Here is a 27763-nt window from a genome sequence, read left to right as displayed (position 1 = left end):
TATACACTGATGCAGAGCAATAACTCTCTGTATACACTGATGCAGAGCAAATAACTCTCTGTATAAACTGATGCAGAGCAATAACTCTCTGTATACACTGATGCAGAGCAATAACTCTACTGTACACACCTGATGCAGAACAATAACTCACTGTATACACTGATGCAAAGCAATAACTCTCTGTATACACTGATACAGAGCAATAACTCACTGTATACACTGATACAGAGCAATAACTCACTGTATACACTGATACAGAGCAATAATCACTGTATACACTGATACAAAGCAATAACTATCTGTATAAACTGATGCAGAACAATAACTCTCTGTATACACTGATGCAGAGCAATAACTCACTGTATACACTGATACAAAGCAATAACTCTCTGTATACACTGATGCAGAACAATAACTCTCTGTATAAACTGATGCAGAACAATAACTCTCTGTATAAAGTGATGCAGAGCAATAACTCTCTGTATACACTGATTGCAGAGCAATACTGTATATAGGAGTAATTAGCTGTATGCAGGTCAGTTTCAGATTGCGCTAAGAGATGAAGTCACATGGTTACGGACAGACTTGTGGGGAATTACTGGGTTTAATCCCTGTTAGTCACCCGGCTGCAGGGACAGACCTTTTCCAGGATAATCTAACACATTGTTACAGGGTCTCACTCTAGGGAATGTGGCAGCGCTCTATCTCTAGTGATCTTACATGAAAACCACTACAACCTATTCTTAGGGGGTCTATTTATCAAGCTCCGGAACGGAGACTTGATGCCCATTGTTTCTAAAGACAGCTGCTCCATAACCTGTCCTCCTGCTCTGAGGCGGCGGACAGAAATCAATCCGATCGAATACGATCGGGTTGATTGACACCCCCTGCTAGCACCCGATTGGCCGCAAATCCTGCAGGGGGCGATGTATTGCACCCAGCAGTTCATCATGATACTGCTGGTGCAATACCGCCCCCTGCAGATTTGCGGCCAATCGGGTGCTAGCAGGGGGTGTCAATCAACCCGATCGTATTCGATCGGATTGATTTCTGTCCGCCGCCTCAGAGCAGCGGACAGGTTATGGAGCAGCGGTCTTTAGAAACATGGGGCATCAAGCTCCGTTCGGAGCTTGATAAATAGACCCCTAAGAATAGGATAGTATGGTTTTCATGTAGATCACTAGAGATAGAGCGCTGCCACATTCCCTAGAGTGAGACTGTAACAATGTGTTAGATTATCCTGGAAAAGTCTGTCCCTGCAGCCGGGTGACTAACAGGGATTAAACCCAGTAATTCCCCACAATCTGTCCGTAACCATGTGACTTCATCTCTTAGCGCAATCTGAAACTGACCTGCATACAGCTAATTACTCCTATATACAGTATTGCTCTGCATCAGTGTATACAGAGAGTTATTGCTCTGCATCACTTTATACAGAGAGTTATTGTTCTGCATCAGTTTATACAGAGAGTTATTGTTCTGCATCAGTGTATACAGAGAGTTATTGCTTTGTATCAGTGTATACAGTGAGTTATTGCTCTGCATCAGTGTATACAGAGAGTTATTGTTCTGCATCAGTTTATACAGATAGTTATTGCTTTGTATCAGTGTATACAGTGAGTTATTGCTCTGTATCAGTGTATACAGTGAGTTATTGCTCTGTATCAGTGTATACAGTGAGTTATTGCTCTGTATCAGTGTATACAGAGAGTTATTGCTTTGCATCAGTGTATACAGTGAGTTATTGTTCTGCATCAGTGTGTACAGAGAGTTATTGCTCTGCATCAGTGTATACAGAGAGTTATTGCTCTGCATCAGTTTATACAGAGAGTTATTGCTCTGCATCAGTGTATACAGAGAGTTATTGCTCTGCATCAGTGTATACAGAGAGTTATTGCTCTGCATCAGTTTATACAGAGAGATATTGCTCTGCATCAGTGTATACAGTGAGTTATTGCTTTGCATCAGTGTATACAGTGAGTTATTGCTCTGCATCAGTGTATACAGAGAGTTATTGCTCTGCATCAGTTTATACAGAGAGTTATTGCTCTGCATCAGTGTATACAGTGAGTTATTGCTTTGCATCAGTGTATACAGAGAGTTATTGCTCTGCATCAGTGTATACAGAGAGTTATTGCTCTGCATCAGTGTATACAGAGAGTTATTGCTCTGCATCAGTTTATACAGAGAGTTATTGCTCTGCATCAGTGTATACAGTGAGTTATTGCTTTGCATCAGTGTATACAGTGAGTTATTGCTCTGCATCAGTGTATACAGAGAGTTATTGCTCTGCATCAGTGTATACAGAGAGTTATTGCTCTGCATCAGTGTATACAGAGAGTTATTGCTCTGCATCAGTTTACACAGAGAGTTATTGCTCTGCATCAGTGTATACAGTGAGTTATTGCTTTGCATCAGTGTGTTCAGAGTTATTGCTCTGCATCAGTGTATACAGTGAGTTATTGCTCTGCATCAGTGTATACAGTGAGTTATTGCTCTGCATCAGTTTATACAGTGAGTTATTGCTCTGCATCAGTGTATACAGTGAGTTATTGCTCTGCATCAGTTTATACAGAGAGTTATTGTTCTGCATCAGTGTGTTCAGAGTTATTGCTCTTCATCATTGTGTATAGACAGACATTGTTCTGCAGACTATATATATATATGATGTTAATTGTTCTGCCGTCTGTATTTACAGATATAAATTGCACTGCAGGTTGTATATTCAGATACACATTGCTCTGCAATCACTTTATATAGCAGTCAAAATATACAGATATTAATTGTTCTGCAATCAGTATATTCAGATGCAGATTGCTCTGCAGTCAGTACATACAAATATAAATTCTTCAGCAGTCATCAGTCAGTATATACAGATATAATTTGTTCTGCAGTCAGTATATACAGATATAAACGGCTTTGCTGTTATTATATGCAGCAGTCAGTATATACAGATATAAGTTGCTCTGCAGTCAGTATATACAGATATAATTTGTTCTGCAGTCAGTATTAACATATATAAATTCATCTGCAGTCAGTATATACAGATGCTGCTGCACATTGCTTTGCAGTCATTATTTAGATAAATAAAGTTATCTGTAGTCAGTATATACAGATATAAATTGCTCTGCAGGGAGCCGAGCTGGCCTACGGGGAAGATGGCCGCGTTAAAGTGAAGCTTTGTGTCACCTTCATGTGCATTGGCTATCCTGGTGGCGTTAGAACAAGATCGTGCATAGCAAAATAAAGCTTGACCACCGTTAACACCCAGAGAAAAAGCTGGCATAACTCCAAAATCCCTAGACACTGGTTAACACCGGCACAGGTCATAACGCATGAGGCCTGCATAAAACGGAGCTGCGGAGGACCCTGCAGGACAGCAGTCACTAATCAAACACTGAGATCATCTGCAGGTGAGATTGCAGTTAAACCTCCTAAACACAGACAACAGTGAATGGCCTCAGACACCGCACATAAAACCCTTACGGCCAAGCTTAAGATGCAGATTTGAACGACGCCATGCTGGAGGCCTAGAGCCTATAGTAACAGCCACGCGGCCCATGAGGGTAAAATGATCCCCTATCTTAATTACACAAAGATGAAAACAGGGCAAGAAAAGGACAAGAGACAATGAACACACAGTTATTGTGGAGGCCATAGCAATTGTATTCATCATATTACCTCTTGTGTCTAATACAGGAAAAGAGGAAGAACTGGTGGTTTCTAATAACTCAGTTCGTCACAATTAACCTTACATAACAAAAACACTTTGTGCTTACTATAACTAAAAAACAAATAAGGACTGAAACCCCTAATTAGTGCCTCTAGACGCCGTAAATAAACAAACACGCTTCAAATCACTAAAAATGGCTACCAGGAGAGTCTCAAAAACTGATAAGCCAAATAAACCACCAAGCACACCTGAAGCCAAAATGAACAATTATTTTAACGCTATAGAGGCGTCAGTAACAGCATCTTCACCCATCCATTCTCTGGAAACAGAGGAAGCAGAAGAGACAAGTCACATAACTCAATCATAACTCAGTTCTATCACTAAGGCAGACCTCAATCTTCTACCAACCAAGGAATATTTTTAATCTTTTATGGCCCAAGTAGGACAGATGATAAAAGAAAATCTCTCAGAGATCAAAAGAGATATCAAAGACATAGGTCAAAGAGTGCAATCCTTGGAAGATCAATCAGAGAAATCCTCCAGAGAGGCAGACAAAATGGCTCAAACCATTCAATACCAAAATACTGCGATCACACAACTTCAGACACAAGTCGAAGATCTCGACAACAGAAACAGGAGACAAAACATCCGAATAAGGGGTATATCGGAAGAAGTATCAGCGGTAAACCTTCCTCAATAGAGCATTAAGACCGAAACCCCCACAAACAGATCCCCCAAGAGATGTCATCATCAGATTCCATACATTTCAAGACAAAGGAAATATCCTTACAGCTGCCAAAAAAAGCCCCAATTTCTTTTTAAGGTTCAGATATACAAATATTTCCAGACCTTAGCCCAGTGACTCTAACTAAACGACGAGAGGCAAGATATCTTACACTTCATCTTAGGTATTGGGAATACCATACAGATGGGGGTTCCCATTCTCGCTTCGAGTCACTAAGGACAATAAAATTATAATATACCAAGAATCAGACAACATTGCAGATTTTTGTTCCTGTTTGAACATACCACAACCAAAACTTCCATCCTTAAAAGACGGGCAAAGAAATACAAAATAACAGACAAAGATGGCATGATACTAATACTATTACGCATCCTATTCAAACGACCAGTAACACTGGTAAATGTCTATGCTCCAAATAACAACAAAGTCTCCTTTTTTAGAAAACTTCTAACATTAATCTTAGAACATAGGAAGGGAGTATTCATCATGGGAGATCATCTCAATTTAATCCTAGATCCTACACTAGATTCCTCAACCACAAAACCAAACCCAACTTCCAGACCCCCCAATATAATATACCATCTTTTAAAACAGCTGGGCTTAATAGATGTTTGGAGGATTCATCACCCCACACAACAATATTATACCTTCTATTCCAATCCATGGCCCAGTACTCACGGATCGACTACTTATTTATATATACCAAACACACTTGAGACTAGCTAAGGACTCAGACATTGGCTCAATAATTTGGTTGGATCACGCATCGATGACACTTACACTAGACTGGCCTAATTGCTCAATTACCCCATACATCTGGAAATTTGATGCCTCTCTATTGGCAATCTGCAGACACTCACTCATCTTACAAACCACATCAAGGAATATTTTGCCTTTAACACCACTGCAGACATTTCACCCTTCACGGTGTGGGAAGCTCATAGGGAAGTTGTAAGAGGGAATGCATAAAACAAACAGTGACAAGAGGAAAGCATACAATAAAGCAATTCACCAGTGGACCACACAAATTAACACATTAGAATTACAATACAAAGCTACCCCCAAAGACACCAAGACACTAATATCTTTAACAAAGGCAAGAAAAGCTACATTTTATTCTGACCAAAGAAGCTCAAAGAAAAGCTCTATATATTAGAAAAATGTTCTTCTACATAGGAAATCGTGCAAGTAGCTTCTTAGCCAGAACTCCTAAAGCAGCTATTACTAAATACCATTTACACAAACTAAAATCAGCTAAAGGTTCTTTGATATACGATAGCAAATAAATAGCAAATCGATTTAGTGAATATTATAAACTTTTATATAATTTAGACAAAAATGACTCACCCCTACATGCAGATAACAGAGACAGGTATATAAAAAAGAACAGATATCCCTAAACTTACTCAAACACAAGCTAATACGTTAGATGGACCAATAACTATGGCAGAGATACTGACCACAATAGAGGGTCTAACGACAGGGAAGATTCCTGGCCCAGACGGGTACACAAATTCCTACTACAAATCTTTTAAGACTATATTAGCTCAACACTTACACTCCATATTCCAAGCAAATTAATTCCATAATTATACAAGAAGCATTCATTGCAGTAATACCAAAACCAGGCAGATCGCCAGTAGAAATGAGCAATTATCGGCCTATATCCCTTTTAAACGCAGATTTAAACATTTTGGGCAAAATATTATCAAAACATATAAACACAGTCCTGGCGGATCTGGTTCATGTAGAGCATGTGGGCTTTGTCCCGCATCGGGGGCGAGAGACAACACAATTAGAGCAATAACTCTGGCGGCTTACGCTAAAGAACATAAAAAAAAGTCAGTGTTTCTCGCCACCGACGCAGAGAAGGCCTTCGATTGGATTGATTGGGGATTTCTAAAAATCGACATTGGAGGGCTTTAGGTTTGGATACACTATGATAAAGTGCATTTTTAGCCTATATTCCTCCCCCTCGGCCAGGGTAAAAGCAAATGGAATGTTATCCCAACCTTTTTAAATTAGCAACAGTACTCGACAGGGATGTCCCCTATCTCCCACCTTGTTTATCTTATCAATGGAAATATTAGCCTCGAAAATAAGATCTAACGATAGGATAAAAGGGATAACGATAGAGATAATGACTTTAAAATAGCGATCTACGCGGACGATGTGTTGTTTACTGTTACAGAGCCAGCAAGTTCGATCCTGGAGATCTGCAAAGAACTTACCCATTTTGGGGAGTTCTCTGTTTTTTTTTGGTAAACATGCAGAAAACAGAAATATTGAATATTTCTCTTTCTGAGGTAGAATTTAACCGATTAAAAACTATATGCCCACTCCGGTTACAAAAAGAAGCCATTAAAGGGACAGTCAAGTCCAAAAAAAACTTTAATGATTCAGATTGGGCATGTAATTTTAAACAACTTTCCATTTTACTTTTATCACCAATTTTGCTTTGTTCTCTTGGTATTCTTAGTTGAAAGCTAAACCTAGTAGGTTTATATGCTAATTTCTTAGACCTTGAAGGCCGCCTCTGATCTAAATGCATTTTGATAGTTTTTCACCACTAGAGGGTATAAGTTCATGTGTTTCATATAGATAACATTGAGCTCATGCATGTGAATTTACCATGGAGACAGCTCTGATTGGCTAAACTGCAAGTCTTTCAAAAGAACTGAAATAAGCAGGCAGTCTGCTGAGGCTGAGATACAAGGTAATTACAGAGGTAAAACGTGTAAAATTATAACTGTTTGGTTATGCAAAACTGAGGAATTGGTAATTAAGAGATTATCTTTTTAAACAACAAAAATTCTGGTGTTGACTGTCCCTTTAAATATTTAGGAACGTATATCTTTTCCAACTACACAACACTCATTGACAGAAACTACACTACATTACTCTGAAGTACCCACACAGACTTAAACGAATGGAGTTCCAAACCCATCTCATGGTGGGGACGTATTCAGTCCATTAAAATGACGACTTTACCAAGAATCCTGTATATTCTCTAATCCATCCCAATACACATATCAAATTGGTATATTTCACAAATGCAGAGAATAATAAACATATATTTGGAGGAAAGTAAACCACGTATCAAACACCAAACACTTTACAGAACCACGGAAGCAGGAGGCCTAGGTCTCCCGAGCATTCAAGACTACTATAACGTAGTGACTTTACAAAGAGTATTAGACTGGCACATATGGACTGATACCAAAGCGTAGGTTTCAATAGATTAGAATATTTTGAAAGTTCCAAGGGTGGGTCACTCTGTTGGGTTCCGAGAGATTCCAGACTCCCAATTCTATTATCTAGAAATTCACAAACACCTCTTTCACACATGGGATCACATAGCTAATTTGGGATGCAAAATTACATCCACACGCTCACCAATGTTCCCCATTCCCCTAAATGTCCGAATTAGTGGGCGGTATAGACAAAGGTTACCAAAGATTACAAGAATGAGACCATACAGTCCCTATAGCTACCTTCATTTCAGATGGCAAATTACTCAGGAGAGACCAACTTTGAAATCAAGAGAATATTTTCTCTACCAACTGGCTTAAATATGCCCAGATCTCACACTTCATTAATACAAGTCTATTCAAAACAGATTTACTCAGACCCTTGACTATATTTGAATCTCTATGCCACCAACAAAAAACAATTTGAAATCATCTATCCCTATCAAGAAAATTATTACAAACAACTAGACACACCCTTCTCCCTGAATACAATGCTAGATGGCAAAGACCACGGGTAATGGTGACCTCTCTAACCTACCTCTGGTAGTGATGATGTCTAACCCTGATGATAATACTAGCGTGCCTTCAGTTTTATATACAATGCAGTGCTAATACCAAGGTAACGAACAGTGGCAGCCGCAGACTGCCAGCTAATGTGCTTGCCAACCCCAGGACCCCATACAATAAATTACAGATACCCATATATGATGTAGTTTGTGTGTGACTATCTGTATCCATAACTGTGTGTGTGTATCTGTATGTATAAGTTTATGCTATGTAGTGTGTGTGTGTCTGCATGTATAAATGTAAGCTATGTAGTGTGTGTATGTGTATCTGCATATATAAGTGTGTATCTGCATGTATAAGTGTATGCTATGTAGTGTGTGTGTCTGCATGTATAAGTGTATGCTGCATGTATAAGTGTATGCTTTGTAATGTGTGTGTGTGTATCTGCATGTATAAGTGTATGCTTTGTAATGTGTGTGTGTGTGTGTGTGTATCTGCATGTATAAGTGTATACTATGCAGTGTGTGTGTATCTGCATGTATAAGTGTATTATGTAGTGTATGTGTGTCTGCATGTATAAGTGTATACTATGTAGTGTCTGTGTATCTGCATGTATAAGTGTATGCTGCATGTATAAGTGTATGCTTTGTAATGTGTGTGTGTGTATCTGCATGTATAAGTGTATGCTTTGTAATGTGTGTGTGTGTGTGTGTGTATCTGCATGTATAAGTGTATACTATGCAGTGTGTGTGTATCTGCATGTATAAGTGTATTATGTAGTGTATGTGTGTCTGCATGTATAAGTGATACTATGTAGTGTCTGTGTATCTGCATGTATAAGTGTATGCTGCATGTATAAGTGTATGCTTTGTAGTGTGTGTGTGTATCTGCATGTATAAGTGTATACTATGTAGGGTGTGCATCTGCATGTATAAGTGTATGCTATGTAGTGTGTGTGTATCTACATTTATAAGTGTATGCTATGTAGTGTGTGTGTGTATCTGCATGTGTAAGTGTATGCTATGTAGTGGGCTACTGTGCATTTTTTGCTGACTTTAAAGGCCAGAATCTAGAATATTAATGGGGAATGCAGAGAGCAGTTTTAAATAATTTATTATTAAATGTCCAATTAAGATAAAAAATATTTAGCAATGTCTCTGCAAAGGCTAATTAAATACATAGATCACACAGCCATACCAGTGATTTGAGCTTGTGTTTGATTTGCTTCCTAAGTGTATTAAAATATATGACTTTATTTAGAATTTTATTTAAATTACTTTGGTCTTATGATTTTTTAAGCCCCGCCAACCACATTTCAATTTTTTTTTGCCGCGGGGGGGGGCCCTCTTTTGAATTTTGAAATGTTCGGAGGTATGATATTGCTCTGCAGTCAGTATATACAGATGCATATTGCATTGCAGTCAGTATATACAGATATAAATTGCTCTGCAGTCAGTATATACAGCAGTCAGTATATACAGATATAAATTGCACTGCAGTCAGTATATACAGCGGTCAGTATATACAGATATAAATTGCTCTGCAGTCAGTATATACAGCAGTCAGTATATACAGATATAAATTGCTCTGCAGTCAGTATATGCAGCAGTCAGTATATACAGATATAAATTGCTCTGCTTTCATTATATACAGATATAAATTGCTCTGCAGTCAGTATATACAGATCTAAATTGCACTGCAGTCAGTATATGCAGCAGTCAGTATATACAGATATAAATTGCACTGCAGTCAGTATATACAGCGGTCAGTATATACAGATATAAATTGCTCTGCAGTCAGTATATACAGCAGTCAGTATATACAGATATAAATTGCACTGCAGTCAGTATATACAGCAGTCAGTATATACAGATATAAATTGCTCTGCAGTCAGTATATACAGCAGCCAGTATATACAAATATAAATTGCTCTGTAGTCAGTATATACAGCAGTCAGTATATGCAGATATACATTGCACTGCAATCAGTATATACAGATATAAATTGCACTACAGTCAGTATATACAGCAGTCAGTATATACAGATATAAATTGCTCTGCAGTCAGTATATACAGCAGTCAGTATATACAGATATAAATTGCTCTGCATTCAGTATATACAGCAGTCAGTATATACTGATATAAATTGCCCTGCAGTCAGTATATACAGCAGTTAGTACAGGGAGTGCAGAATTATTAGGCAAATGAGTTTTTTGACCACATCATCCTCTTTATGCATATTGTCTTACTCCAAGCTGTATAGGCTCGAAAGCCTACTACCAATTAAGCATGTTAGGTGATGTGCATCTCTGTAATGAGAAGGGGTGTGGTCTAATAACATCAACACTCTATATCAGGTGTGCATAATTATTAGGCAACTTCCTTTCCTTTGGCAAAATGGGTCAAAAGAAGGACTTGACAGGCTCAGAAAAGTCAAAAATAGTGAGATATCTTGCAGAGGGATGCAGCACTCTTAAAATTGCAAAGCTTCTGAAGCGTGATCATCGAACAATCAAGCGTTTCATTCAAAATAGTCAACAGGGTCGCAAGAAGCGTGTGGAAAAACCAAGGCGCAAAATAACTGCCCATGAACTGAGAAAAGTCAAGCGTGCAGCTGCCAAGATGCCACTTGCCATCAGTTTGGCCATATTTCAGAGCTGCAACATCACTGGAGTGCCCAAAAGCACAAGGTGTGCAATACTCAGAGACATGGCCAAGGTAAGAAAGGCTGAAAGACGACCACCACTGAACAAGACACACAAGCTGAAACGTCAAGACTGGGCCAAGAAATATCTTAAGACTGATTTTTCTAAGGTTTTATGGACTGATGAAACGAGAGTGAGTCTTGATGGGCCAGATGGATGGGCCCGTGGCTGGATTGGTAAAGGGCAGAGAGCTCCAGTCCGACTCAGACGCCAGCAAGGTGGAGGTGGAGTACTGGTTTGGGCTGGTATCATCAAAGATGAGCTTGTGGGGCCTTTTCGGGTTGAGGATGGAGTCAAGCTCAACTCCCAGTCCTACTGCCAGTTTCTGGAAGACACCTTCTTCAAGCAGTGGTACAGGAAGAAGTCTGCATCCTTCAAGAAAAACATGATTTTCATATGCAGGACAATGCTCCATCACACGCGTCCAAGTACTCCACAGCGTGGCTAGCAAGAAAGGGTATAAAAGAAGAAAATCTAATGACATGGCCTCCTTGTTCACCTGATCTGAACCCCATTGAGAACCTGTGGTCCATCATCAAATGTGAGATTTACAAGGAGGGAAAACAGTACACCTCTCTGAACAGTGTCTGGGAGGCTGTGGTTGCTGCTGCACGCAATGTTGATGGTGAACAGATCAAAACACTGACAGAATCCATGGATGGCAGGCTTTTGAGTGTCCATGCAAAGAAAGGTGGCTATATTGGTCACTGATTTGTTTTTATTTTGTTTTTGAATGTCAGAAATGTATATTTGTGAATGTTGAGATGTTATATTGGTTTCACTGGTAAAAATAAATAATTGAAATGGGTATATATTTGTTTTTTGTTAAGTTGCCTAATAATTATGCACAGTAATAGTCACCTGCACACACAGATATCCCCCTAAAATAGCTAAAACTAAAAACAAACTAAAAACTACTTCCAAAAATATTCAGCTTTGATATTGAGTTTTTAGGGTTAATTGAGAACATGGTTGTTGTTCAATAATAAAATTAATCCTCAAAAATACAACTTGCCTAATAAGTCTGCACTCCCTGTATATACCGATATAAATTGCACTACAGTCAGTATATATAGCAGTCAGTATATACAGATATAAATTGCACTGCTGTCAGTATATACAGCAGTCAGTATATACAGATATAAATTGCTCTGCAGTCAGTATATACAGCAGTCAGTATATACAAATATAAATTGCTCTGCAGTCAGTATATACAGAAGTCAGTATATACAGATATAAATTGCTCTCCTGTCAGTATATACATATATGTTTTACACAAATATAATGTGATTCTTTCTGTTTGCTTCCAAAGGAATATGTTTCCAGCAAATCTTGTCGAAGCGACTTTCAAGCAGGTCAGTTACAGCTGGATATAACTGTGATATTTCTTTTTATGTAACTTATCGTAATGTGCGGGTTGTATATATGTGTATCAGTGACACAGGCATCTGTGCATCACTTTACCATCTTATGTAGCTGGCTTTCAATTTGTTTTGCTTTAGATTGCTTTTTGTTACCTTATAGTGTAACACATTCATGTGTGTTACTTTACTCTCTGTTGTATTCCCGTGTTTTATTCATGTGTGTTACTTTTATATATTTTGTATTCTCCAATGTTTTATTCATGTGTGTTACTTTACTCCCTGTTGTATTCCCCTTTGTTTTATTCATGTGTGTCACTTTTATATATTTTGTATTCTCCAATATTTTATTCATGTGTGTTACTTTACTCTCTGTTGTATTCCCCTGTGTTTTATTCATGTGTATTACTTTAATCTGTGTTGTATTCTCCTGTGTTTTATTCATGTGTGTTACTTTAATCTCTATTGTATTCCCTGTGTTTTATTCATGTGCGTTACTTTACTCTCTGTTGTATTCCCTTGTGTTGTATTCATGTGTGTTACTTTACTCTCTGTTGTATTCCTGTGTGTTACTTTACTCTCTTTTGTATTCCCCTGTATTTTATTAATGTGTGTTACTTTAATCTGTGTTGTATACTCTGTGTTTTATTCATGTGTGTTACTTTACTCTCTGTTGCATTTCTCTTTGTTTTATTCATGTGTGTTACTTTACTCTCTGTTTTATTCCCATGTGTGTTACTTTACTCTCTGTTGTATTTACCTTGTGTTTTATTCATGTGCATTACTTTACTCCCTGTGTTTTATTGATGTGTGTTACTTTACTTTGTGTTGTCTTCCCCTGTGTTTTATTTGTGTGTTACTTTATTCTCAGTTGTATTTCCTTGTGTTTTATTCTTGTGTGTTACTTTACTCTCTGTTGTATTTCCTTGTGTTTTGTTCCTGTGTGTTACTTTACTTTGTGTTTTCTTCCCCTGTGTTTTATTTGTGTGTGTTACTTTACTCTGTGTTGTATTTCCCTGTGTTTTATTAATGTGTGTAACTTTACTCTCTGTTTTATTTACGTTGTGTTTTATTCATGTGTGTTACTTTACTCTCTGTTGTATTCCCCTGTGTTTTATTCATGTGTGTTACTTTACTCTGTGTTGTATTTCCCTGTGTTTTATTAATGTGTGTTATTTTACTCTCTGTTGTATTCCCCTGTGTTTTAATCATGTGTGTTACTTTAATCTGTGTTGCATTCTCTGTGTTGTATTCATGTGTGTTACTTTACTCTCTGTTGTATTCCCCTGTGTTTTATTAATGTGTGTTACTTTACTCTCTGTTTTATTCCTGTGTGCTACTTTACAGTCTTTTGTATTCCCCTGTATTTTATTCATGTGTGTTACATTACTCTCTGTTGTATTCCCTGTGTTCTATTCATGTGTGTTACTTTAATCTGTGTTGTATACTATGTAATTTATTCATGTGTGTTCCTTTACTCTCTTTTGTATTTCGCTTTGTTTTATTCAGGTGTGATACTTTACTCTCTGTTGTATTTCCTTGTGTTTTATTCATGTGTGTTACTTTACACTCCCTGTATTTCCCTATAATTTAATTATGTGTGTTACTTTACTCTCTGTTGTATTCCCGTGTTTTATTCCTGTGTGTTACTTTTATATATTTTGTATTGTCAAATGTTTTATTCATATGTTTACTTTACTCCCTGTTGTATTCCCCTTTGTTTTATTCATGTGTGTTACTTTTATATATTTTGTATTCTCCAATGTTTTATTCATGTGTGTTACTTTACTCTCTGTTGTATTCCCCTGTGTTTTATTCATGTGTATTACTTTAATCTGTGTTGTATTCTCCTGTGTTTTATTCATGTGTGTTACTTTAATCTCTATTGTATTCCCTGTGTTTTATTCATGTGCATTACTTTACTCTCTGTTGTATTCCCTTGTGTTGTATTCATGTGTGTTACTTTACTCTCTTTTGTATTCCTGTGTGTTACTTTACTCTCTGTTGTATTCCCCTGTGTTTTATTAATGTGTTTACTTTACTCTCTGTTGTATTTCCTGTGTTCTATCATGTGTGTTACTTTAATCTGTGTTGTATACTCTATTTTATTCATGTGTGTTACTTTACTCTCTGTTGCATTTCTCTTTGTTTTATTCATGTGTGTTACTTTACTCTCTGTTTTATTAATGTGTGTAACTTTACTCTCTGTTTTATTTACCTTGTGTTTTATTCATTTGTATTACTTTACTCCCTGTTGTATTTCCCTGTGTTTTATTGATGTGTGTTACTTTACTTTGTGTTGTCTTCCCCTGTGTTTTATTTGTGCTTACTTTATTCTCAGTTGTATTTCCTAGTGTTTTATTCTTGTGTGTTACTTTACTCTCTGTTGTATTTCCTTGTGTTTTGTTCCTGTGTGTTACTTTACTTTGTGTTTTCTTCCCCTGTGTTTTCTTGTGTGTGTTACTTTACTCTGTGTTGTATTTCCCTGTGTTTTATTAATGTGTGTAACTTTACTCTCTGTTTTATTTTCATTGTGTTTTATTCATGTGTGTTACTTTACTCTCTGTTGTATTCCCCTGTGTTTTATTCATGTGTGTTACTTTACTCTCTGTTGTATTCCCCTTTTTTCATGTGTTATTTTACTCTCTGTTGTATTCCCCTGTGTTTTAATCATGTGTGTTACTTTAATCTGTGTTGCATTCTCTGTGTTTTATTCATGTGTGTTACTTTACTCTCTGTTGTATTCCCCTGTGTTTTATTCATGTGTGTTACTTTACTCTCTGTTGTATTCCTGTGTTTTATTCCTGTGTGTTACTTTACTCTCTTTTGTATTCCCCTGTATTTTATTCATGTGTGTTACATTACTCTCTGTTGTATTCCCTGTGTTCTATTCATGTGTGTTACTTTAATCTGTGTTGTATACTATGTAATTTATTCATGTGTGTTCCTTTACTCTCTTTTGTATTTCGCTTTGTTTTATTCAGGTTTGATACTTTACTCTGTGTTGTATTTCTCTTGGTTTTATTCATGTGTGTGTACTTTACTCTTTGTTTTATTCCCATGTGTTTTATTCATGTGTGTTACTTTACACTCTCCTGTATTTCCCTATCATTTAATTATGTGTGTTACTTTACTCTCTGTTGTATTTCTCTTTGTTTTATTCATGTGTGTTACTTTACTCTCTGTTTTATTCCCTGTGTTTTATTCATGTGTGTTACTTTACTCCCTGTTGTATTTCCCTGTGTTTTATTGATGTGTGTTACTTTACTCCCTGTTGTATTTTCCTGAGTTTTATTCATGTGTGTTACTTTGCTTTGTGTTGTCTTCCCCTGTGTTGTATTTGTGTGTACTTTATTCTCTGTTGTATTTCCTTGTGTTTTATATTCTTGTGTGTTAAGAGGTGGCCTTCAAGGGCTTAGAAATTAGCATATGAGACTACCTAGGTTTAGCTTTCAACAAAGAATACCAGTAGAACTAAGCAAATTTGATGATAAAAGTAAATTGGAAAGTTTTTTTTAAAATTGCATGCCCTATCTAAATCATGAAAGTTTAATTTTGACTAAACTGTCCCTTTAGGTGAATCATAAAGATGCAAATAAAACCACTGAAAGTCTTTTGAAGTTTATGCTGCATTGTGATGCCCTTACACTTGTTTCATAACAATGCAATAAACAATGAGAGTGCATGTAAATAAAAAAAAACATATTTGTAAGTATTTGTGAAATTGCCATCTTTAGGTATTTAAATACACACTCACACTAAGGGGGATATTTATCAAAGGTCTAGCGGACCTGATCCAACAGTGCGGATCAGGTCCGACAGACCTCGCTGAATGCAGAGAGCAATACGCCAGCAGGGGGGTGTCAATCAACCCCATCGTACTTGATCAGGTTGAAATGCGGCGATGTCTGTCCACCTGCTCAGAGCAGGCGGACAGGTTATGGAGCAGCGGTCTTTAGACCGCTGCCTCATAACTGGTGTTTCTGGCGAGCCTACAGGCTTGCCAGAGAAACAGACCCTCAAGCTCCATCCGGAACTTGATAAATGGGCCCCCATGCCTTGGATCCGCAAACGCCCCAGTGCGGTAAAATAAATGCTGTTACTAGAGGCTTCAGTTATTGTCTAGTATGCGTAGGGTAAACAATAGGTAGTTCATCATTAATAGAACTAGATTTAGCGTTTCATTAATGGAAATTATTATTATTATTATTATTCTTTATTTATAAAGCGCCAACAGATTCCGCAGCACTGTCCATGGGTACGAAGATATAAGTACAAACAGTGAAATGATACAATATAAGACAAACATTTTCAGATAAATACAGGGGGAATTGAGGGCCCTATTCCCGTGGGAACTTACAATCTAGATGGGTAGGAGGATGAGAAACAGGAGGTGAGGACTGCAAAGGTGAGAATGATGTTAGTGAGGAGTTAGATGAGGGCAATTGTTGATTAATTGAAATTAATTTGTTAGTGAGTTGGGTGATAAGCTTCCCTAAACAAAAAGGTCTTTAGGGAGCGTTTAAAGGAAGACAGGTTATGGAAAAGTCTGACAGCTCGAGGAAGTGCGTTCCAGAGGGTTGGTGCCCTCAAGATAAATCCTGTAGTCTAGCATGGGAGGAGGTGATGGTAGAGGAGGCAAGGAGCAGATCCTTTTTGGATCTTAGGGGGCGGGCTGGAGTATATTTGTTGATGACAGGTAGGATGGGGCAGCATTGGTGAGGGCTTTGTAGGTCAGGGTGAAAATTTTGAATTTAATTCTGCTGTGAATGGGGAGTCAGTGAAGGGACTCACAGAGAGGTGCAGCAGATACAGAGCATCGAGAGAGGTGGATTAGTCTGGCAGAAGCATTTAGGATGGATTGAAGGGGGAGAGGGAGGCCAGTTAGTAGGTTATTACAGTAGTCAAGTTGGGAAATTACCAGGGAGTGGATTAGCTGTTTCGTAGTTTCAGCGTTAAGAAATGGACACATTTTGGAGATATTGCGTAGGTGGTTGCAACAGGATGAAGAGAGCAATTGGATGTTGGGAATGAAGGACAGATTTAAGTCAAGTGTGACTCCAAGGCAGCAGACTTGGGGAGATTGGGAGATAGTAGTGCCACCGACAGTGATAGAAAAATTAGAAACTGGAGTAGAATTAGAGTGGGATTAGAAGTAGTTCGGTAATGGACATGTTTATTTTTAGGTGGTGAGAGGGCATCCAGGAGGAAATGCCAGATAAGCAGTCGCTGATGTGAGAATTGACAAAAGGAGAGAAGGCAGGGGGGATAGATAGATCTGGGTATCATCAGCATAGAGGTGATAATTGAAACCATAGCTGTTGATAAGTTTACCCACAGAAGAAGTGTAAATAGAGAAAAGTAGAGGACCCAGAACAGAGCCTTGAGGTACTCCAACAGACAGAGGCAATGGAGAGGAGGAGTCACCAGCAAAAGAGACAGAGAAGGATCCTTTAGAGAGCTAAGAGTGAATCCAGGAGAGGGCAGTGTCACAGAGCCCAAGAGAGCTGAGAGTTTGTAGGAGGAGGTCAAGTAAGATGAGTATTGTAACGGTATAACCCTGATATCGAGGGTTAATACCAGATGAAAGATGCCCTTAATACGGGAATAGCAACACACGAACCCAGTTAATACACTGAACAGGGAAAATACGCAAAATCCTTCTCTCCTGGAACAGGCAAAAGAACAATTCAAAGCAGCACTTCCCCCCCAAACACGAGACCAAGCTCCGTCTTGAGGGTAAAACAGGAATCAGCCAGAGCTGTGGGTTTATTGTTCTTATATACACATACTTACACATTAGTACCACGCACAGGATTTTGTAAAACAACCAATAAACCCATACAATACTCTCAGACACTCCCACACAAAACCCTCCCCTCTGCCTGGGATACAATTACCTTACACAATGGTTGATGCAATTAGCTTACACAATGGTTGATACAATTACCTTACACAATGGTTGATGCAATTACCTTACACAATGGTTGATACAATTACCTTACACAATGGTTGATGCAATTACCTTACACAATGGTTGATACAATTACCTTACACAATGGTTGATTCAATTACCTTACACCATGGTTGATACAATTATCTTACACAATGGTTGATACAATTATATTACACAATGGTTGATGTAATTATCACAGACAGAGAAATACAGTTCAATTGCCATGGAGCCAAAGTCTTTCGTTATACAAATGGGCTACATGGCATAGCTATCTGGGGTATCACTGTTCAAATAGGGCAAGTACTGAATGACCCGGCTTTCGTGTCTTTGCAGGGGAAAAGTAAGCATTTCAACATGGGGCCATAGTCTAAAGGCAACAGGCAGGCAACCAGGCTCCTCCAATGCACAGTGGAGAGATTGGTCTCGTCACATCTATAGAGTAGTAGCCGTTGTTTTTCGCAATAAGGAGATCGTTAGCAACCTTGGTGAGGGCAGTCTCAGTTGAGTTTGGGGACAGAAGCCAGATTGCAGGGGGTCAAGCCATTAGTTGGAGGACAGGAAGTGGGTTAGGCGATCGAAAACTAGTTTTTCAAGGACTTTTGAAGCTAGCAGAAGCAGTGATATGGGCAGTAGTTTGCAGAAGAGTTAGGGTCGAGGGAGGGTTTTTTGAGGATGGGGGTGACCTTTGCATGTTTGAAGGAAGATGGGAATGAACCGGTAGAAAGGAATCGGTTGAATATTTGAGTAAGAGTTGGAGTGAGGGTGGAAGACAGAGAAGGTATTAGATGTGAAGGAATTAGGGTCAAGTGGGCAGGTAGTGAAGTGTGAGGAAGACAATAAGGAACCCACTTCACTCTCAGTGGTTGGGGGGAGGGTGCAGAGAGTGGTAGAAGGGGTGACTGGGAGCAAAGTTGGGAGATTGCAGGCTTGTGTTGGGATGTTGCTTCGGATGGTGTTTTATTGAAAAAGTAGTCAGCCGGGTCTTGAGCACTAAATGCAGATGAAGGGGTGGTGCAGGTTGGCAGAGGAAAAAGTTGAAAATGGAGAAAAATCTTTTAGGGTTTGATGAGTGAGTAGATATAAGAGAAGATAAGTAGGTTTGCTTAGCTAAGTGAAGGGCATAGGTGAAAGAATTAACTTATAGTGGATGAAATCAAGTTCAGAGCGGGCTTTCCTCCAGGCACGTTCAGCAGGGCCGGAGCATTTTTGTAGGTGGCGTGTTTGCTGAGAATGCCAGGGCTGGAGCTGACGACATGGGGCTTTGCATATTAGGGAGGAGCAAGAGGAGAGAGTATTGTTATAGTGGGTTGTAGCAAGGTCAGGGCAGGATATTGTGGAAGTGTGGGGGAGGCGTTTTTTAATAAGTTTGGAGAGTTGGAGAGGATCCACAGTGTGCAGATTTCTGCGGGGGCGAGGGGGAGAAGTGGTTTAGCCTGTATATTAAGATTAACGGTGAGCAGATGGTGGTCTGAGATAGGGAATGGGCAACAGGCGACATCAGAGAGAGAGTAGAGATAGGAGAATACAATATCAATAGAGTGTCCATTGCAGTGAGTAGGGAATAGGGTGGATTGTGAGAGGCCAAAGGAGTTAGTGAGTGAGAGAAGTTTAGAGGTAGCAGGGCAGATGGGTTATCAATGGGGATGTTGAAGTCCCCCAGAATTAGAGTAGGTGTATTTGTAGAGAGAAAATGAGGACGCCAGGCAGCAAAGTTGTCAAGGAATTGGGAGGTGGGTCCAGGGGGGCGATAGATAACTGCACTCTGAGAGAGAGAGGGGGGAAAACAGGAAAATGCAGTGGACTTCAAAGGAAGAAAAGGAGAGAGATGCAAATGGAGATAGGTACTGATAGGAGCAGGAGGGGGAAGTAAGATACTAACACCGCCACCATGTTTCTCACCAGGCCTAGGTGTGTGGCTAAAGTGGAGACCACTGTATGTGAGAGTAGCAACGGAAGCAGGGGGTCAAGCCATTAGTTGGAGGACAGGAAGTGGGTTAGGCGATCGAAAACTAGTTTTTCAAGGACTTTTGAAGCTAGCGGAAGCAGTGATATGGGGCGTAGTTTGCAGAAGAGTTAGGGTCGAGGGAGGGTTTTTTGAGGATGGGGGTGACCTTTGCATGTTTGAAGGAAGATGGAATGAACCGGTAGAAAGGAATCGGTTGAATATGTGAGTAAGAGTTGGAGTGAGGGTGGAAGACAGAGAAGGTATTAGATGTGAAGGAATAGGGTCAAGTGGGCAGGTAGTGAAGTGTGAGGAAGACAATAAGGAACCCACTTCTCTCTCAGTGGTTGGGGGGAGGGTGCAGAGAGTGGCAGAGGGGGTGAATGGGAGCAAAGTTGGGAGATTGCAGGCTTGTGTTGGGATGTTGCTTCGGATGGTGTTTTATTGAAAAAATAGTCAGCCGGGTCTTGAGCACTAAATGCAGATGAAGGGGGTGGTGCAGGTTGGCAGAGGAGAAAGTTGAAAATGGAGAAAAATCTTTTAGGGTTTGACGAGTGAGTAGATATAAGAGAAGATAAGTAGGTTTGCTTAGCTAAGTGAAGGGCAGAGGTGAAAGAATTAACTTATAGTGGATGAAATCAAGTTCAGAGCGGGCTTTCCTCAGGCACGTTCAGCAGGGCCGGAGCATTTTGTAGGTGGCGTGTTTGCTGAGAATGCCAGGGCTGGAGCTGATGACATGGGGCTTTGCATATTAGGGGAAGCAAGAAGAGAAGTATTGTTATAGTGGGTTGTAGCAAGGTCAGGGCAGGATATTGTGGAAGTGTGGGGGAGGCGTTTTTGAATAAGTTTGGAGAGTTGGAGAGGATCCACAGTGTGCAGATTTCTGGGGGAGCGAGGGGGAGAAGTCGGTTTAGCCTGTATATTAAGATTAACGGTGAGCAGATGGTGGTCTGAGATAGGGAATGGGCAACAGGCGACATCAGAGAGAGAGTAGAGATAGGAGAATACAATATCAATAGTGTCCATTGCGGTGAGTAGGGAATAGGGTGGATTGTGAGAGGCCAAAGGAGTTAGTGAGTGAGAGAAGTTTAGAGGTAGCAGGGGCAGATGGGTTATCAATGGGGATGTTGAAGTCCCCCAGAATTAGAGTAGGTGTATTTGTAGAGAGAAAATGAGGACGCTAGGCAGCAAAGTTGTCAAGGAATTGGGAGGTGGGTCCAGGGGGGCGATAGATAACTGCACTCTGAGAGAGAGAGGGGGAAAACAGGAAAATGCAGTGGACTTCAAAGGAAGAAAAGGAGAGAGATGGAAATGGAGATAGGTGTAGGAGCAGCAGGGGGAAGTAAGATACTAACACCGCCACCATGTTTCTCACCAGGCCTAGTGTGTGGCTACCACTGTGTGTGAGGATAGCAATGGAAGCAGTGTCAAGATAACCAGGTTTCAGTAATTGCTAAAAGGTTGAAAGCGTTGGAAACAAACAGGTCGTGAACAAAAGTAAGTTTGTTGCAGACAGAGCGAGTGTTCCAGAAAGCACAAGAAAATAGTGGGGATAAACGCTGAGGGTTAATGGAGATGAGATTGTTAGTATTGCGTGTCCGAGAGTTTTTTGCAGTGGGAGACTGAACGAGTGTGTGGAAGTTTGGTGATCGCTGCAGGGCCAGGGTTAGGGGAGACGTCACCAGCAGCAAGCAGTAGTAGGAGTGTGAGTGACAGGAGGTGAGAGTGAGACTTGTAGGAGCGGTTGTGATTAGACACAGGGAAGATAGATGGAAAATGTGTTTCTAAGGAGACAGCGTAGTTCATGAGAGGACACCATAGGGCAGTGCTTTCCAAACTGTGTGTCGGGACACACTAGTGTGTCGGCAGCAGTGTGTAGGTGTGTCCCTGCTTCAGCACAATTTTTTTAAAATTTAAATTTTTTAAATTATTTTTTTTGGGGGTTTCTGACTTTCCGCCTGCCTGCTACGCATATCACATGGTTGACACGTGATTGATGCCTAGGGGGTCACAGATCATCTTAACCATTGGCACAGCTCAGTGGGAACTGAAACTATTCCCATTGGTGGCTTTGGCGGCACATTGGCTCCTGACTGCATGTGTAGTCTCCTTAATTGGCTCATGACTGCATGTGTAGCCAGTGAGTGGGACAGCAGTGTGTTTGCAGCGCAGGCAGTAGTCAATCACACTCACCAAGCTCTGAGGGCGGCAGCTTAAACGCTGAGCTGAAGTCAGAAGTCAGTGGGGTTTTTTTGCAACTAGCTCCCAGTAGTGCATTGCGCTCCTGCTCTTGATATATGGATAGGAAGGGGAAGCTTAAAAATGCGAGTGTCTAATATTCCACCAAATATTCATAAACTGTGTTCATCCCATCAACCTCATACATCCCATTAAAATAGTAAGTAGCTATTGGTGTTATTAAACGTTTTTTTATTCTTGCACTTACACACTATTACTTGTAAATACATTTTGTTATTATATAATTTATGTATGTGTCTGTATCTCTTAAAACAAGTTAGTTTAACCTCCTGTTTGATAGTACAACTGAATTACTGTGTCGCAAAATGATGTAGGTCTAAAAAGTGTGTCACCAAAATGAAAAGTTTGGAAAGCTCTGCCATAGGGGATGAGAGAAGGGAGGGTGAGATATGGAAATCAGGTTAAAACAATTTATGCTCCCAGGAAAACATGCCAGTGTGTTTATTTAGAAGTTCTTTTTTTAAAATAAATACACAGAATGCTTATGGCTCTGATCCTCCAGTGAGTGTGTTTAATGGCAATTTTAGAAACATCACAAAAGCTTTTTTTCTTCCTTTCATGGTTTATGCTCCGAGTTGTGTCTGGTACAAGCCAGCTGCACCTTATTCCCACAACATCCTGATGCTTACATGTGTCCTCTGAAAGCACCTGCCTTTTATCCTTTTACTTACAATAGAAATTCCCCCCTCTCCAACAATCTGCGGATAGATACCCACACCTTTCCCTTATTCAAATTGTTCTTCCCTTTCACTTCACATATCTAAATAGATCCATTTTTCTATAATTTCGCTCTACCAATGCCTTTGACTCAACTTTTCTGCACCTGAGTTACCCTAATTATCTTGTTCCCTTGCTACTAAATCAATTAGCTTATCTTCAATTACTGACAATAGTCTTGGTCCACTCAGCAAACCAATGGACTGAGTACCCTACTGCCCCTGTTCCTATAATATACTGCTTAACGTGTAACATAGATTTATAGTAACGGAATCCACCATGTTTTTTACTTCAGTATCGCACAAAGAATGTACCGGTTGTAAAGGCTGGAAAGTCATCTTCCTCTGAGGCCATCACACACCGTATTCTTATTTACGGCATTCAAGATGAGAATGGTTCACACATCCAGAACTTTGCCCTGGATATCACTCCCTCCCCAGATATCACCTACAAATCAGAACCAGGAACCAGTGAGGGCATGAACGCTGGGAATTGTTATCTTCTCTGCCACCATGGGTAAAGTCATCACCTTTTACATCATGGATAACGGTGGTCACATATGATAATAGAAACAATGGACCTCTCAGCTCTATTATACTGTACAAGGGGTAAAATAAAGACCCAAAACCCTAAAACGTACAAATCGAGTCGGTTCTGTTTGCTTCAGTAGATACTCATTCAGAGATAGCACCACATCATCATAGAAACTAATAATGCATCACCAAGCTAGTTAGACAACACTGTACATTGATACTTACCCTGAAAACTACATCTTACAACCCACTTACCAAGAGAAGTAAAGATAAGACAGCAGTTAGAGATGTTTTGGCTATTTTGTGTGCAATATTTGGGCTGTTGTCTGTCATCACTAACATGAAGAACATGTACATTGGGTTCCACAATTAGTAATGTATGTGTTTATGTAAGTTGCACATCCAAGGAATAAACAAGAACCAAGGGTTGGTGGAGTATATGTCCAGTGGAAATATGGGAATATGAAATGTATTTTTATGTCATAGTTCTGACATCACACTTCAAAACCTTGCATTACATCCCTTCATTGTGTTAGTTAAATCACTGTATTTTCACTGTTATTTGGTAATTTGATCTCCAAAGTTTCACTACTGATGTGACATCATTCTGAGTTTGTGGTGACGTAATTTATAATGTCTCCTTGTGCACTACTGAAGTGACATCATTCTGAGCCTGTGGTGATGTAATTTTGTTATGTCTCCTTGTGCACTACTGACGTAACATCATTCTGGGCTTGTGGTGATGTCATTTTGTAGTGTTTACCTGTACACTACTAATATGACATTCTGAGCTTGTGGTGATGTAATTGTGTAACGTTTCTTGGCTGTAAACTACTGACTTGACATCATTCTGTGCTTGTGGTGATGTAATTTTGTAATGCCTCCCTATACACTAATAACACAACATCATTCTTACCTTGTGGTGATGTCATTGTGTAATGTCTCCCTGTACACTAATAACACAACATCATTCTTACCTTGTGGTGATGTAATTTTGTTATGTCTCCATGTAGACTACTGATGTGACATCATTTAGACCTTGTGGTGCAGTCATTTTGTAATGCATCCATGTACACTACTGATGTGACATCATTCTGAACTTCTGTGATGTCATTTTGTAATGTTTCCCTGTACACTACTGAGGGGACATCATTCTGACCTTGTAGTAATGTCATTTTGTAATGTTTCCCTGTAAACTACTGATCTGACATCATTCTGAACATGTTGTGATCTCATTTTCAAATGTTTCCCTGTACACTACTGACGTCATTCTGAGCTTGTGGGGATGTCATTTTGTAATGTCTCCCTGTACACTACTGAAGTGACATCATTCTGAGCTTGTGGTGATGTCATTTTGTAAAGTTTCCCTGTACACTACTGACGTGACATCATTCTGACCTTGTGGTGATGTCATTTTGTAATATTTTCCTGTACAATCAAATGACTTTATTAGTAAACATATTCTATCAGAAATTAACATCAAGATGTATGTTTAAAAGGTTCAATATCTTGGAAATGTGTCTAGCTATATATTCAAAAAGTCAAACTTAAAACTTTTAAGATACCAACAAGTTTTCCATGAATTTTTCAGAGAATGATGTATGTGTGTAGATGGATAGATAGATAGTTAGATAGATAGATAGATACCGACAGATAGACAGATATAGGCAGACAGATATAGGGCCAGATTATGAGTGTCGTGTTAACAGTTAAGAGCGAGCTATGAGGGGTTTATTGCGTCTGTTTGCGGGTATCGGGTTCTCCGCTCATATTACAAGCTGAAAGTAAACGTGATCGCTTGAGCGCAATTAAAGTTAACACGCGTCAGGTTAGCTCTGGTTAATTGTTTTTCCAAAACAAAAAAGTGTTAAAAATCACATAAAAAATACATGTAAAAGTACAGTTACACACATAATAACACCATCTAATAAACATTATTAAAAAAAAATATTGCACAAAAAATGTTATAGGGATGAAAGATATGAGATTTCAGGTGTTAAAAAAGCAAAGGGCTTTAACATAAAGAGACATACATATCTAAAGATATATTTATTTATATGTGTGTACATATGTATTTATGTGGTTATATGTGTATATATATATATATATATATATTTACAGACATATACAGTTTACACATATAACCACATATACATATACATATGTACACATACATAGACATATAAGTGCATTGGAGCCCTTTGCAGTTAAGTAGATGAAAACATGTAAACGCATATTTATGCAATATTCATTATTTAATAGTGTTATACTGTGTATTTACTGTAAATATTTAAATATTCCAATGTTCTGCACATAGCAGAATATGTTATATGTATTTCTTAGTAGATAGTCCTATATATATATATAATATATATATATATATAATATATATATATATCAATACCTATATATAATCATGTATATATATATAATATATATATAATATATATATATACATACAACAGTGGGGCAAAACAGTATTTAGTCAGCCACCAATTGTGCAAGTTCTCCCACTTAAGAAGATGAGAGAGGCGTGTAATTTTCATCATAGGTATACCTCAACTATGAGAGACAAAATGTGGAAACAAATCCAGACAATCACATTGTCTGATTTGGAAAGAATTTATTTACATATTATGGTGGAAAATAAGTACTGTATTTGGTCACCTAAAAACAAGCAAGATTTCTGGCTCTCACAGACCTGTATCTTCTTCTTTAAGAGGCTCTTCTGTCCTCCACTCATTACCTGTATTAATGGCACCTGTTTGAACTTGTTATCAGTATAAAAGACACCTGTCCACAACTTCAAACAGTCACACTCCAAACTCCACTATGGTGAAGACCAAATGGCTGTCGAAGGACAACAGAAACAAAATTGTAGACCTGCACCAGGCTGGGAAGACTGAATCTGCAATAGGCAAGCAGCTTGGTGTGAGAAATCAACTGTGGGAGCAATAATTAGAAAATGGAAGACATACAAGACCACTGATAATCTCCCTTGATCTGGGGCTCCACGCAAGATCTCACCCGTGGGTAAAATGATCACAAGAATGGTGAACAAACATCCCAGAACCACACGGGTGGACCTAGTGAATGACCTGCAGAGAGCTGGGACCAACGTAACAAAGGCTACCATCAGTAACACACTACGCCGCCAGGGACTCAGATCCTGCAGTGCCAGATGTGTCCCCATGCTTAAGCCAGTACATGTCCGGGCCCGACTGAAGTATGCTAGAGAGCCTTTGGATGATCCAGAAGCGGATTGGGAGAATGTCATATGGTCAGATGAAACCAAAGTAGATCTGTTTGGTAGAAACACAACTCTTGTGTTTGGAGGAGAGAGAATGCTGAGTTGCAACCAAAGAACACCATACCTACTGTGAAGCATGGGGGTGGCAACTCATGCTTTGGACTGTTTCTCTGCAAATGGAATAGGACGACTGATCCGTGTACATGAAAGAATGAATGGGGCCATGTATCATGAGATTTTGAGTGCAAACCTCCTTCCATCTGCAAGGGCATTGAAGATGAAACGTGGCTGGGTCTTTCAGCATGACAATGATCCCAACCACACCGCCCGGGCAACGAAGGAGTGGCTTCGTAAGGAGCATTTCAAGGTCCTGGAGTGGCCTAGCCAGTCTCCAGATCTCAACCCCATAGAAAACCTTTGGAGGGTGTTGAAAGTCCGTGTTGCCCAGCGACAGCCCCAAAACATCACTGCTCTAGAGGAGATCTGCATGCAGGAATGGGCCAACATACCAGCAACAGTGTGTGACAACCTTGTGAAGACTTACAGAAAATGTTTGACCTCTGTCATTGCCAACAAAGGATATATAACAAAGTATTGAGATGAACTTTAGATATTGACCAAATACTTATTTTCCACCATAATTTGCAAATAAATTCTTTCCAAATCAGACAATGTGATTGTCTGGATTTGTTTCCACATTTTGTCTCTCATAGTTGAGGTATACCTATGATAAAAATTACAGGCCTCTCTCATCTTCTTAAGTGGAGAACTTGCACAATTGGTGGCTGACTAAATACTTTTTTTGCCCCACTATATACAGTAATATATATATATAATATATTATATATATATATTATATATATAT

General features: G+C 39.2%; 1 protein-coding gene across 2 annotated transcripts in view; it reads right to left on the bottom strand.

Moving 5' to 3' along the window:
- Positions 1 to 27763, bottom strand: part of SLC1A7 (solute carrier family 1 member 7) — a 291573-nt gene that overhangs the window by 90553 nt on the left and 173257 nt on the right. The window contains exon 7 of one of the 2 annotated variants that reach the window (XM_053693458.1): positions 24749 to 24776. The exons of the other annotated variant lie outside the window; for it this stretch is intronic. Coding sequence (XP_053549433.1) covers positions 24749 to 24776 — 28 coding nt within the window. The remainder of the gene's footprint in view (positions 1 to 24748; positions 24777 to 27763) is intronic. 2 annotated transcript variants of the gene reach the window in all.

Source organism: Bombina bombina, chromosome 10 (assembly GCF_027579735.1).
Source record: "Bombina bombina isolate aBomBom1 chromosome 10, aBomBom1.pri, whole genome shotgun sequence".
NCBI lineage: Eukaryota > Metazoa > Chordata > Amphibia > Anura > Bombinatoridae > Bombina > Bombina bombina.
Note: the sequence above shows the minus strand (reverse complement) of the source record. Positions and strands in the feature narration are given on the sequence as shown.